Consider the following 12,224-nt stretch of genomic DNA (forward strand, 5'->3'; position numbering starts at 1 on the left):
AATTTTTTCCCAATGTCTGTGCTTGGCCAGAAAAAAAAAAAATGGTGGGGGTTGGGGTAGGTCAAAGAGAGTCATCTATTAGAGTTAAGATTTCAGAGAGGGGGCAGGGTGTGGTGGCTCATGGCTGTAATCCCAGCACATGGGAGGCTGAGGCAGGAGGATAGCTTGAGGCCAGGAGTTTCAGGCCAGCCTGGGCAACATAGGGAGACCCTGTCTCTACAAAAAATAAAAGTGAAAAATTAGCCAGGCAGGGTGGTGTGCATCTGTGGTCCCAGCTACTCGGGATTCTGAGGCAGGAGGATTGCTTGAACCCAGGAGGTCAAGGCTGCAGTGGGCCATGATCACACCAGTGCATTCCAGCTTGGGTGACAGAGTGAGACACCGTTCCTCTCACCCCTCAAAAAAATTTCAGATGGGAAGTAGTTCATAGGTATGACAGATTTGTCTGGTTCTTGTCTGCAGGGTCCTGGGAAACTCAGCAGAAACACTAACCACATGCCCTTATGTCAGGGTAGGATACTGAGCTAGATTCCTCCATCATCTTGGAAAAGAAAATATGATCCAAGTGGTATGTGTAAGTTGTATTTAGGGAACAAAGTCAGAAGTCAATGCTGCAAGAACTGAATCACTGAGGACTGTGAGGTTAATACTCAGCAGTCGAGGATGCCAGGAAGAAGCTGAGAAAGAATGTAAGGCTGTTGAAGAGGAAAGACGAGGAGGATAGATACTCTCTTGTCCTGATCTTACAGTCTCAGGGAGAGTTAGTTAGTTTAGAAGCATATGGGTAAGGCTGGGCACAGTGGCACATGCCTGTAATCCCAGCAATTTGGTAGGCCGAGGTGGGTGAATCCCCTGAGGTCAGGAGTTCAAGACCAGCCTGGCCAACACGGTGAAGCCCCGTCTCTACTAAAAATAGAAAAAATCAGCTGGGGGTGGTGGTGGGCACCTGTAATCCCAGCTTCTCAAGAGCTGAGGCAGGAGAATTGCTTGAACCAGGGAGGCAGAGGTTCCAGTGAGCCGAGATCATGCCATTGCATTCCAGCCTGGGCAGCAGGAGTGAAACTCCGTCTCAAAAAAAAAAAGAAAAAGAAGCACATGGGTCAGCAAAACTGTTCTCATAAGTCTCCCTTAGTAGATGGTGGGTTCATAAAGGCAGAAATAATGTCTTACTGAGTACTCAGCAAAAGATCTGACCCATGGGAGGGACTCAGTTGAATTAAACTGAAAGACCTTGTCATTTTGAGCTGTTCTTCCTGTTTACCATTAACATTTAATTAATCTACTTTAGGCACAATTATCATATTGCATATTTGGTATATGTGATGACCAATTATATTTTTTGTTGATTTGAAAATATATTGCTTTTGAACATATATCCCATGACATAATTTAGAATTTCACACACTGACATCAAGAGGGGAGAAATAAGGTCCTGAATGAAGTTTGGGGAATAGTAGTGATCTTCACTGAACGTCTCCTTTCCAAGAAAGTGTAAGATGAGCAGAGTAGAAGGTAGCCTCTACCGCTGGAAGAAAATCACTGTAATTTTATCATTTTCAATCAAATGCTCAAAGCTGAGGACACAAACGATCATGTTCATGCCTTCTACATTCCATGTTTGTACTTTCTTACCTAAGTGGTGATCTTTAAACCCTAGAAGTCACACCATTTTCCCAGATTTCAAGAATGATGCCCCTGCAGAAGTGTTTGGGGAGGCTGCAGGACTTTGATTTTGAGACAAGGTCTCACTCTGTGCCCAGGCTGGGAGCAGTGGCGCAATCTTGGCTCATTGCAGCCTTGACTTTCCAGGCTAAAGTGGTCCTCTGGCTTCAGCCTCCCAAGTAGCTGGGACTACAGGAGCACACCACCATACCTAGCTGATTTTTAAATTTTTTTGTAGAGATGGGGATCTCCAGCTGTTGCTCAGGCTGGTCTTGAACGCCTGAGCTCAAACGATCCTCCTGCCTCAGCCTCCCAAAGTGTTAGGATTACGAGCGCGAGCCACCATGCCTGGTCTTTTTATCTTTTTAAACCAAAATTGTCCAGTACGGGAACTGGATTGATACTGTCCTCTAACAATGAAACGTAAAAATGGTTTTTAGATTTGAGACCTGTGGAATTACAGGGCAATTATTGGACATTCCAGAAAGAAGGCATAAACTACAAGTTGCTCAAAACTATTGAAATAATGACCACAGGAAGTGAGCATGCTTTAAAGCCCTATATGGTGTTATATTTCAGAAAAAAGCTGAGCTGGAAAATGAAACCAGTTTCTCTTCTAGCTGATGCATTTTCCTGAATTTCCTACAAACTGTTTGGAATTTTGCAAACAATTCACAGCTGATAAAATAAAAGGGCAGCGGAACTCAGTGTCTGTGGTGAAGACCCTAGGGGCAGCCAGCGGGAGGGAAAGGTCATTGTCTGCCCCTCTTGGTTCCTGTAGCCAAAAAAACTGTACAAGTTTTTGGTTTTCTTTTTGTCCTTTTAAATAAACGGAAGTCAGCTGAAGACCTACAGAAAGGATTACTAGGCTACTTTGAACTTAGACTCCCCAGAGCCTTCTTGGAGAGTTTACTTGCACTTTTGCTTATTCGCTTGAGGAATATTCATTGGCTACCCACTGTGTGCCAGGCCTTGGGCTGGGCATTGATGGTTAAAGGACCATGAGGAACCACTGTTGTCCAACATGAGGAACTCTAAAGAGTGATAGGAGAGAGAGAGAGACCTGGAAGCAAACACTTTGAACATGGTGTGCCAAGGGCTATGCAGAGGCCAGCACAGGGGGCTGTGTGAGCACAATGTGTAAGATCAGATGCAGAGAAGTAGGAGTTGCCACTTTTTAGTGGAATCAGCTTTCAACAAAACTTTTTCAGGCTTAGAGTTAATTATGTGAATTGCAAAAACTTAGAAGTAAAGGACCACACATTTAAAGCAGGTGCATGCAAGTTTGGGGCAGCCAAATGTTACCTCTTCCAGGAAGCTTCTACTCACCCGCACATGGTTAGAGATCATCACTGTCTTTGGGGCTCCCCCAACACTTTGTCAAATTCTTGATTATAGTGCTTATCGTGCCTTTATTTATTCCTTTGTTGGTCCCTCCTCTATGAATTCTGGACTCAATGTTAGGGACTCAGTCTTACTCACTTTTGTATCCTCAGTGTTTGGAAGCATCAACAAACATTTGCTAAGTGAATGAATGGGAGAGGAAGGCTGTGTGGTGTAGTGGGAAAGGCAAGGAACTGGTAGTCAGGACATGGGGCTCTAATCCTGGCTCTGCTACTAGTGGCTGCATGACTTTGAACAAATCCCCTCATTGCTCTGGGTCTCAATTTCCTCATCTGTAAAATGAGAATAAAAATACAGCTTTCCACCCCAAGGTTATGGAGATTAAATGAGGTAACAGAGCTTCACCAGCTGCCTGCCCTGTTTGTGCCCTGTCCTTCTGAAACAGCCTGGACTATTGTTCCTGTCATTTGGATCTAATTTGTGCTCTCTCCCCTGGTGAGAACTGAGCTGAAATCTGTTGCCTTGTTGGAGGGGACGTTTGCAGCAATGGCATACATATCATCCAGTTGGCCCTGTGTTACTAGAAGGGCAGACATCAAAAGTGAGGAGGATGTCAAGCTAGAGAGATTTGCTTTTTTTGTGACCCCTAAACCTAAAGGAGGACCCAAAGCGGGAAGAGTGAGACAGAGCAGATCTACATCACATGCTGAGGTGTATAAGTGAGGCCTCAAACATTGTCCCCAAAGCCCTGGAATTTAGCAGCATCTAGGGGAATGCCACTTTAATGAAGTCTACTCATTCATATAATGTCATAATTTCTCAGTGCCTTGGGTTAAATGATTAACTCTATCATGGGTATTCAAGTGCTAAGAAAGATGAGGAGAGGTAAAAAATTGCAAATGCCAAATACGAGGAATAACATTTGGAAAAAATGGAAAATCACGATTTTAGACACAGATGTCTCAAGAGATGACTATCAATTTCCAGGTGAGATGTCTTTCCAGAAGATCCACTAACATTGTTCTTTGTACATTGTAGAGGCAAACTTTTCCATCAAAACTTGACATATCTTCTACTTACAAGTCATGCATCTTGTAAATCTGTTGTGTCTGGGGAGGCCCTAAAATCTGCAACTGATAATTGTAGTGCTTTCTGGGAGTCGCATTTGTTAAGCGAGTTTATTTAATTGCATGGACTGGGCCTTATCACAAGACAAGAGGTCAAAGGAAGATGGTAAGAGAAGAAAAAGAAGGTATTGAGGTCAGAAGAATCCCTACCCAAAGGCTAATGTCAGTCCTGGTGCTAATGCTAGTGACCTTAAAAAAAAAAAAAAAAAAAAAAAAAAAAAAAGGTACATTTCCATTTTGCAAGGCTTTTTTTTGTTTGTTTGTTGTTGAGACTGAGTCTTGCCCTGTCGCCCAGGCTGAAGTGCAATGGCGCGATCTCGGCTCACTGCAACCTCTGCCTCCTGCGTTCAAACGATTCTCCTGCCTCAGCCTCCCGAGTAGCTGGGATTACAAGCGCCTGCCAACACGCCCAGCTAATTTTTATATTTTTACTAAAGACGGAGTTTCACCATGTTGGCCAGGCTGGTCTCAAACTCCTGACCTCGTGATCTGCCCACCTCAGCCTCCCAAACTGCTGGGATTACAGGCATGAGCCACCATGCCCGGCCCCATTTTGCAAGGCTTTTAAAAAAATATTGTGTGCTCAGATGGCACCTTTAATCATGAAGAACTTCTGGCTGAGTTCCAGACTGATTCTGCTGGCACAGAGAACTCTGAGATCATACCCTATATTCAGAGCACAGAAGAAATATTTCATCCATCTCTGAAATAAAGAGGAAGAAATGAAGCATATTTGAACAGTTGCAGAACAAAACCATACCAGGGTGAAAAGTGAAGGGCATCCTAGCCATTTGGAGTTACAGAAAAGTACTATTAATTCTAAATACTTAAGTGGCATATTTTTTCATTCTAAGTGTTTCACTATAAACTAAGCAGCTTGCATGAATCTATTTCATAGACACATAAATGAAGGCAGATTTCATGTTTTACCTAAGACTACTTTAAGTTAAAAAAAGAAAGGGAGAGGGCAAAGGAAAACAAGGAGCTCCCAAAGTAGCAGGTTGTGACCCAGGAGTTTGAGTACTTACAGCTGAATTTAATCCACACCCAGGCCAAATATAATTCTCCAACTTGGAAGTGGTCCAGGACACCCGAGCTAACATTTTTTACCTTTGCCAAAGAGCCTGGGGCAGTTTGGTGACAAGCAATCACAACCTCACTTCTATTTCTCAACTGAAAGAAAGACCAGAATCATCTGACAGGTGCTTTCCCCATGGCAGGGCACTGGTTTAAGCTCAAGAACTAAGAAGGTTTGCTTCCCCTTGATTCATCATTGCCTCTTGCATCACTTATTCTCTGGAGATCTATTCACAGGTCTATTTAAATTGGAGAGTTGGGTCATACAATTTTGGGTGGGAAGACTGAATCACAGCTTTACTCCATGTGTCAGCCTTGACCACTTGATTATATATTGTGCTTCGACTTCACTCCATCACTGAAAGCCTTAGCTATGGGAAAAGCCTGGGTGATTGCTCTGTGTATTAGAAACTGAAACCCCACCACTAAATGCTAAAAAGTGGTCCAAGCAAAAGGTGCTGTGGAAATCTGAAAGCCATTATCTTTTCTACACTTCCTCTCTCTTCACCCTCATTTTGTTTGGGAATGCATATGAACACTTGTGAACAAAAATAAACTAACCCACCCTTGACAGATTGTTCTGTCTTTGAGTTATCAAACTTGAGTACTTCTGGCTCCCACATATACTGAAGTAGAGATTGCTGGGAAGGCAGCCATAAATTAGAGTTGATCTTCCAGCATCTTCTACCTGTAAGGAATGGTTCAGGAAATTATAATTAATGAGTCCTGCCCCAAAGTTGAAATCATATTTGGATTTCAGAAATAATAAGAAAGCATATAAGAATCCTGGTGTGTTTTCTTAGCTCAACCATGTCCATCCATACTTTCTGGCCCTTTTTAACAAGTTACTCTATACCCAGTCCGTATACAATTTGACTGTCTGCTCTCAGGAACTGTCTCAACTCAGGGCACCTTTAAGGAAGGCAGAACCACCTTAGGAGGTAGAGGGTGAAACGTGGCAACTCTTCCACAGGTGAATCAATATAGCAGACATGCTCAGGGTAGGAGGTTTTGCTAGGGCTTCAATCAGGTTGTCAACTCAAACACAATGGGCTTTGTTACTTCTGTATAAAGAGGAAATGGAGCAGTTTTTGGCCTCCTCAGACTGTATTGTAGGGTATACAGGATGGCAATTCCAGGCACAACCTTCAGGAGACACAAATCTGCTTTTAGCTATTCAGTGTTCCCCAGCAAGTTAATTAGCTGTTTCTGAAATGCATGGAAATATTCAGCATTTTCATAGTGAAGCCAATCTCCCAGATTTAAGCTTTGGGGGTGGGAATGAGTACGTGAGGAAGGGGGTCTGTCAGGGAAACAGAATAGAGCCCTTTTGGTGAGAGATCCCAACACCTGTGATTTATCTTAGAAATTACACATGCACTGTAATTCCAATACTTTTTTTTAAAATTTTTTTTTTTTTTGGTTTGAGCACTCCAGCTGGAGGGCTTGCTGACACCTCTCACTATCTTAGGCATGGGGAGTTACCTCTGGGTTCAAAAGTCCTTGGGTTGCAAGCACAGAGGAACTGCGAAATGCCTCCCTCAGAAATGCCCAACTGCGTAAGGGCAGAAGCAGGGAGTGGGCTCAGGTAGCAGCCAAGAAGGTTGCAGGAGCCAGGGGCACATCCTCTCACTGAGCGGTAAGGTTCCTGCAAGTGGGGTTTGGGGACCATTGCTTTGACAACTTGTCAAGGGTGCGGGGAGGGCTGTCCCAGCAAGGTGAAGGAGTCTGTAGGGAAGGTGTCTGCCCGGAGACCTCCTAAAGAGCAGAAGAGCGCGCACCCCGCCAACTGACAGTACGCGCCCCTTCTGTATCCGCTCCCCTCCCCCGCGGCCAGTCTCCGGGCAGAGGCGTCTCACGCCAGCAGGTCCTCCCTGGCTCCTCTCCTCACTAGTCCGAGCGGACCGAGCCTCAGCGGGAGCCCCGCCTGTCTCCAGGCAGCTTGAGGCCCCGAGCGCTCGCCCAGCCTGTCAGTAACCGCCGTTTGCGTTTTCTTCCTTTCTTTCTTTCTTTTTTTTCTCTTCTTTTCTTTTCCCCTTCTGCCTTTGTCCCGCTTAGTAACTGGGCTCTGACCAATCGCCGCCTTACCGGCCGGCGCCGGCTCTCTCCTGATTGGCCCGCTTGGGGCGCGCAGCCGTCTCCCGCTCCTTCGCAGGAGCAAGGCAGACAAAAGACGCAGGCTCCAGGCTCCGGCAACCGGCCTCAGCCAATCACCACCCACCTTGCCTCTCTTCCCTCGCCCCGCTCCCTCCCCGCCTGGCTCGCGTGCTCCCGGCACTGACTCCTGGAGTGCGGCCAGCGCCCGGGCCGTACCATTCTGATTGAGGCTGGGGGAGAGGGCGGATGGCTGATTGGGGAGCCGAAGCCTAGAGAGCGGTGGGGAGACGTGAAAGTCGAGATGGAGGGCAGCTTTTTGAAAGTGTTCTCAGGCACCTGACAGAATCGCGGTACTTCGAGGCGGGACAGCGTGGAAGAGGCGGTAGTGATGCCTGCTTTTACCCCTCCAGGCGCGGTTGGGTGGCGCCTCAGCGGGTGGGCAGCGTGGGGCGGGGAGGGTGTCCCCTCCGCGCCGTTAAAATAAAACTCTAGTGGCTGGATTCGGGGGAAAGCGTGAGGGCAGTCGGTGCAGGCGGGTTGCTTCTTATAACCCAGCGGGAGCGCCCAGACAAGCCGAACTGACTGGACTTTTCTGGCCGGCCCCATTCCCGAGGCTGGGGCAGCTTCGGTTCCGAGCCCGACCGGAGAGGAGCCGGAGTCCCGGCCCCTGCGGGGTTCGCTCTCTGCAGACCAGTGGGACCCCGAAACTTGAGCGCAATCTCCAGCACCCTTTTTTGCCTTCCTTTGTCACTTTCCCGGCTTTCTCCCAACGTGTTCTTTTTTTCCTCTTCATTCTCCCCCGAAGGACACAAAAGTGGCTTCCGCGGAAAGATTTGGAGGCGGTGGGAGCTTTTCTCTCCAGAGAGCGACTGTGTAGAAAGGATTTTTGGGAAGCCGATTTTTAACACCTCTGCCCTCCGTCCCCAAAGCCTCTGTGTAACCCTCTGAGGAGAAAAGCCCATAGTTTGAAAGTTCGGGGGCATTTTGTTGGGTTCTGTAGGAGAGAGGGGGAGGACCCTGTTCTGGTAGTTTGGCTGGACTAGTGCTGGCCGTTGAAAACCCCGAAGTACATTTCCCTGTGGAACTTTTGCAGATATATATTTTTAGATTTTTAAATACCAGATAAAAAATATATGCCTTCTATATATCTCCTGACGTCCTGCCCCTGACAGCGCGATGTACAATACGGTGTGGAGTATGGACCGCGATGACGCAGACTGGAGGGAGGTGATGATGCCCTATTCGACAGAACTGATATTTTATATTGAAATGGATCCTCCAGGTACTTGGGAGAAAAAAAAAAAATCTCGTGATGGGTCTGATTTGTATTTACCAAGAGCTTGGTGATGTTTTCAGGGCAGAAGTATTGCTGGATGCGCTAGGTTCGGGATGAGGGAAAGATTTGCAGTTACAGCTGCGGTAAAACTGCTTCTGGTTTACACGTTTAAAGTTTGCAGTTAGGACCCTGAACCTATTGTCCTGCGAAGGTGGGGGTGGGGGCTGGAAGTGGGGGTGGGACGAGGGCCCCCTTTTTTAAATGATCATTTTTTTACTTTGCCTTTGCGTGTCGTTCAGGTTTTTCTTGTGCCCGCCACTTTATTTTATTTTTTTCTTTTTCAATTAAAGACTCTTCTACCTGCAAAGGATGTTTTATATCCCGGGGTTAAAACCAGTCTTTCACTTTGGGCGAATTTTTGAAAGCTTGTCCTTTCATACATTTGTCTAATTTGGTTCGTTGTGTTTTACCCCGGTTAACTTCTGAAACTGAGTTATGTGATTATTCACTGTAAGACTCCCTTTTTCTCTTGCAGAAACAAATGCCGGTTAGTGATTTTTTTTAGGGATTGGGCGTTCGTATTCAGCCATGGTCTTAGTCTGAGGTTTTCCTTCTCAGAAGATAGTCGGTCAGAGAGATCTACGTGCAATATTTTATTACTCTTTAATTTAATGATGATTTAACTTAATTTATGGGATAGGGTTTAATGTAACTTGAATTCCTAGAGTAAAAACAAAACAAAACAAAAAACCATAAACGAGGGAACCTTTCTCTTTCCTGTGAATATGTGACATGTACATATGTGTTCCTATACACGTAATGTAAGGTATACATATATAGTACTAGATTTTTATTTTAAAGCTCTGCCTGACGCTATTACAGACATTTTGTGTATTTGGTAGGAAAGGAAAAGGAAGGCAAAATGGAAAAGTTGATTTTTTCTTTTAAAGTCTACCCCATTTTATGATAATTCGCTGTCAGATTTTATCAAACACTGTTTGCAATTACAGATGGTGCTTTATGTAATGATTCTGAATAAGTAGAGAGCCTTTGTGACTCCTTGTTTCTGTCGAGGATGAATTCTTTATGTATTTTAAAACGTGTAATGGCTAAGCCTACAGAATAAATGTGTGTCATTGGGGAACCTCGCTTATTATAAGACTGTATTTTTGGAAACGTTTGAAAGGATTTGAGCCATGCAAGTGTGAAGAAGTGTAACTGTCTTATAGAAGGTATGTAGAAATTATTTCCTGTGTCCTTGCAAACAGTGAATTATCCTGTTTTTTTTTTTTTCAATTAGTCATAGTGTTAAATGGTGCTGTACTAAAAACTAATATTGAAATAAACCTTTTTCACTCTTGATGATCACTTAAGATTTTTTTCTCTTCCTTCATTTCAGAGCCTTCTTTATTTGCTTTTGTAATTGTGACTGCAATCCAGATGCAGCTTTTCAGTGTTTTGTAAAGTTTGTAAGATTTGCCACCCATCTATTGTGTCTTTTCCCCTTTGTTTCCCCCTAATGGTAAAGCATATTAGATACATTTGTCATACATATGAATAGAAATTTAGTACATCACTGGTACTTTTATTGTAAAAAGTAAGGTTAATAATTCTAGATTCCTGTTGTAAGAATTATATATTCAAACTGCCTTAGAATTATACTGCATTACATAGTATCTTGCCTTGCAGACATACAAAGGGAATTTGTTGGGTGGGAGGTGAGTAGGGAGGAGGGGATAAAATGAAGAATGCATTTATGGTTGAAATATATTAGCCTAGTAGAAAACTACTGGCCAAGTTGAGTTGAGTTGTCCAAAAATAATTTTAAGAAAGTTGACTATTAAAACTATATGGAGACGTGGGTCTTACAAGGTTGTATAGAAAATTATGATCCAAACTTTATTTTCCATGGAAATAAACTTTTGAGTTTAAAATGTTCATCCTTGAATGAAATTGTGCATACTGAGATTCTTTTGAGAATACTGAAAGGATACATATGCTGTTCTTTATTACCCCTTTTGTAGCTTTAATGTAGAATATGGTTAGTTATTCCTAACAGCTTTTTAAAAAGGAAGCACCCTTGAGTATGATGAAACACTGCCTATGAAGTGAATGGTTTTTCATGGAAATAGTGTGAATGTCAACCTTGTTTTATGTGATAAATTAAGTTTTCAAAATATTTAAAACTGTATCATTAGTGAAGCGGTTGTAGCATGTTTTGTAGGTTTTTCCTAGCTCCCACCCCACATCAAGCTCTTAATTATTTCCTTCCTGGACTGCTGTGATAGTGTACTAACTGCTCTCCCATTTCTATCCTGTTCAAGCCACAGTAATGTTAAGAGAATCATCTGATGACTTATCTTACAATGATAAATCTTCCAGTGGGTTTAAAAACCTCCCACTGGCTTCCCTTTGCCTACAACAAAACAAAACAAAACAACCAATAAATAAAAAAAATCCCCCGATTGCTTACCCTGTCATATAAGTCCCTCTAATTTTTGCTTCCAACTTAATTTTCTAGTTAATTCTCCTCCTGGAGTGCATCATAAATTCTATAGAAGCAATTTTGTGTTTGCTGTTCCTTGAATGTATGCTTTTTTCCCTCTTCCTGGGATGCCTTTCACTCGCAATAGTCACATGTTGAAATCTTATATGTATGTGTTTTTAGGACCCAGTTCAGACGCCTTCAGTCTCAGAATATGTTCTCTAAACCCTTTTTTTTTTTTTTTTTTCCTGAGGCAGAGTCTCACTCTGTTGCCCAGGCTGGAGTGCAGTGGCACGATCTTGGCTTACTGCAACTTCTGCCTCCTGAGTTGAAGCGATTCTCCTGCCTCAGCCTCCCAAGTAGCTGGGATTATAGACATGTACCACCACACCAGCTAATTTTTGTATTTTTAGTAGAGACAGGGTTTCACCAGGCTGGTCTCAAACTCCTGACCTCAGATGATCTGCCTGCCTCAGCCTCCCAAGGTGCTGGGATTACAGGCGTGAGACACTGCGCCCGGCCTACTCTTCTAGCACTTCTCAGATGAAATTTTTTCCATTCTGTCTAGAGAAGCTACTGTACTATTTATGTGTACTTCTCCCTATGAAATTGGCTTCCCACCTCGTCATGAGCTTCTTAGCTTGCTCAGGGTCTTGCAAGTAGTAGACAATTTAGTCAGTATATGTTGAATTAATAAATAAGGAGCATTGTTTCCTTCTAGTCTTTAGGTGCCTTTCTACTTAAGGTCCTTGCCCAATTCATTGCTTGGCTATTGTAGTAGCCTAGGGCTAAATAGCTTTTGAATTAGACATTTGTTGACTTAGGGCCCTTAACTGTAATGTTGCCAGTATTTTTATATGTTTTTTTCATCTTTATTTTCAAGACAGAGTCTCGCTGTGTCGCTCAGTTTGGAGTGCAGTGGCGCCATCTCGGCTCACTGCAACCTCCGCATCCTGGGTTCAAAGGATTCTTGTCCCTTAGCCTCCCAAGTAGCTGGGACTACACAGGCACATGCTACCATGCCTGGCTAATTTTTGTATTTTTAGTAGAAATGGGGTTTTTCCGTGTTGGCCAGGCTGGTCCTGAACTCCTTGCCTCAAGTGATCTGCCCACCTCGGACTCCCAACGTGCTGGGATTACAGACGTGAGCCACCAC

General features: G+C 44.0%; 1 protein-coding gene across 14 annotated transcripts in view; it reads left to right on the plus strand.

The window, feature by feature from the left end:
• The window catches only part of PIK3R3 (phosphoinositide-3-kinase regulatory subunit 3), a 138,314-nt gene that overhangs the window by 34,545 nt on the left and 91,545 nt on the right, over window positions 1-12,224 (plus strand). For 4 of the 14 annotated variants that reach the window (XM_077981404.1, XM_077981495.1, XM_077981655.1 and 1 more), the window contains exon 1: window positions 7,790-8,589. The exons of 1 other annotated variant lie outside the window; for it this stretch is intronic. In XM_077981404.1, the coding sequence (XP_077837530.1) occupies window positions 8,484-8,589 (106 nt within the window). In that variant the 5' untranslated portion in view covers window positions 7,790-8,483. 14 annotated transcript variants of the gene reach the window in all.

The sequence above is a fragment of the Macaca mulatta genome, chromosome 1, assembly GCF_049350105.2.
Source record: "Macaca mulatta isolate MMU2019108-1 chromosome 1, T2T-MMU8v2.0, whole genome shotgun sequence".
In the NCBI taxonomy this organism is placed as follows: domain Eukaryota; kingdom Metazoa; phylum Chordata; class Mammalia; order Primates; family Cercopithecidae; genus Macaca; species Macaca mulatta.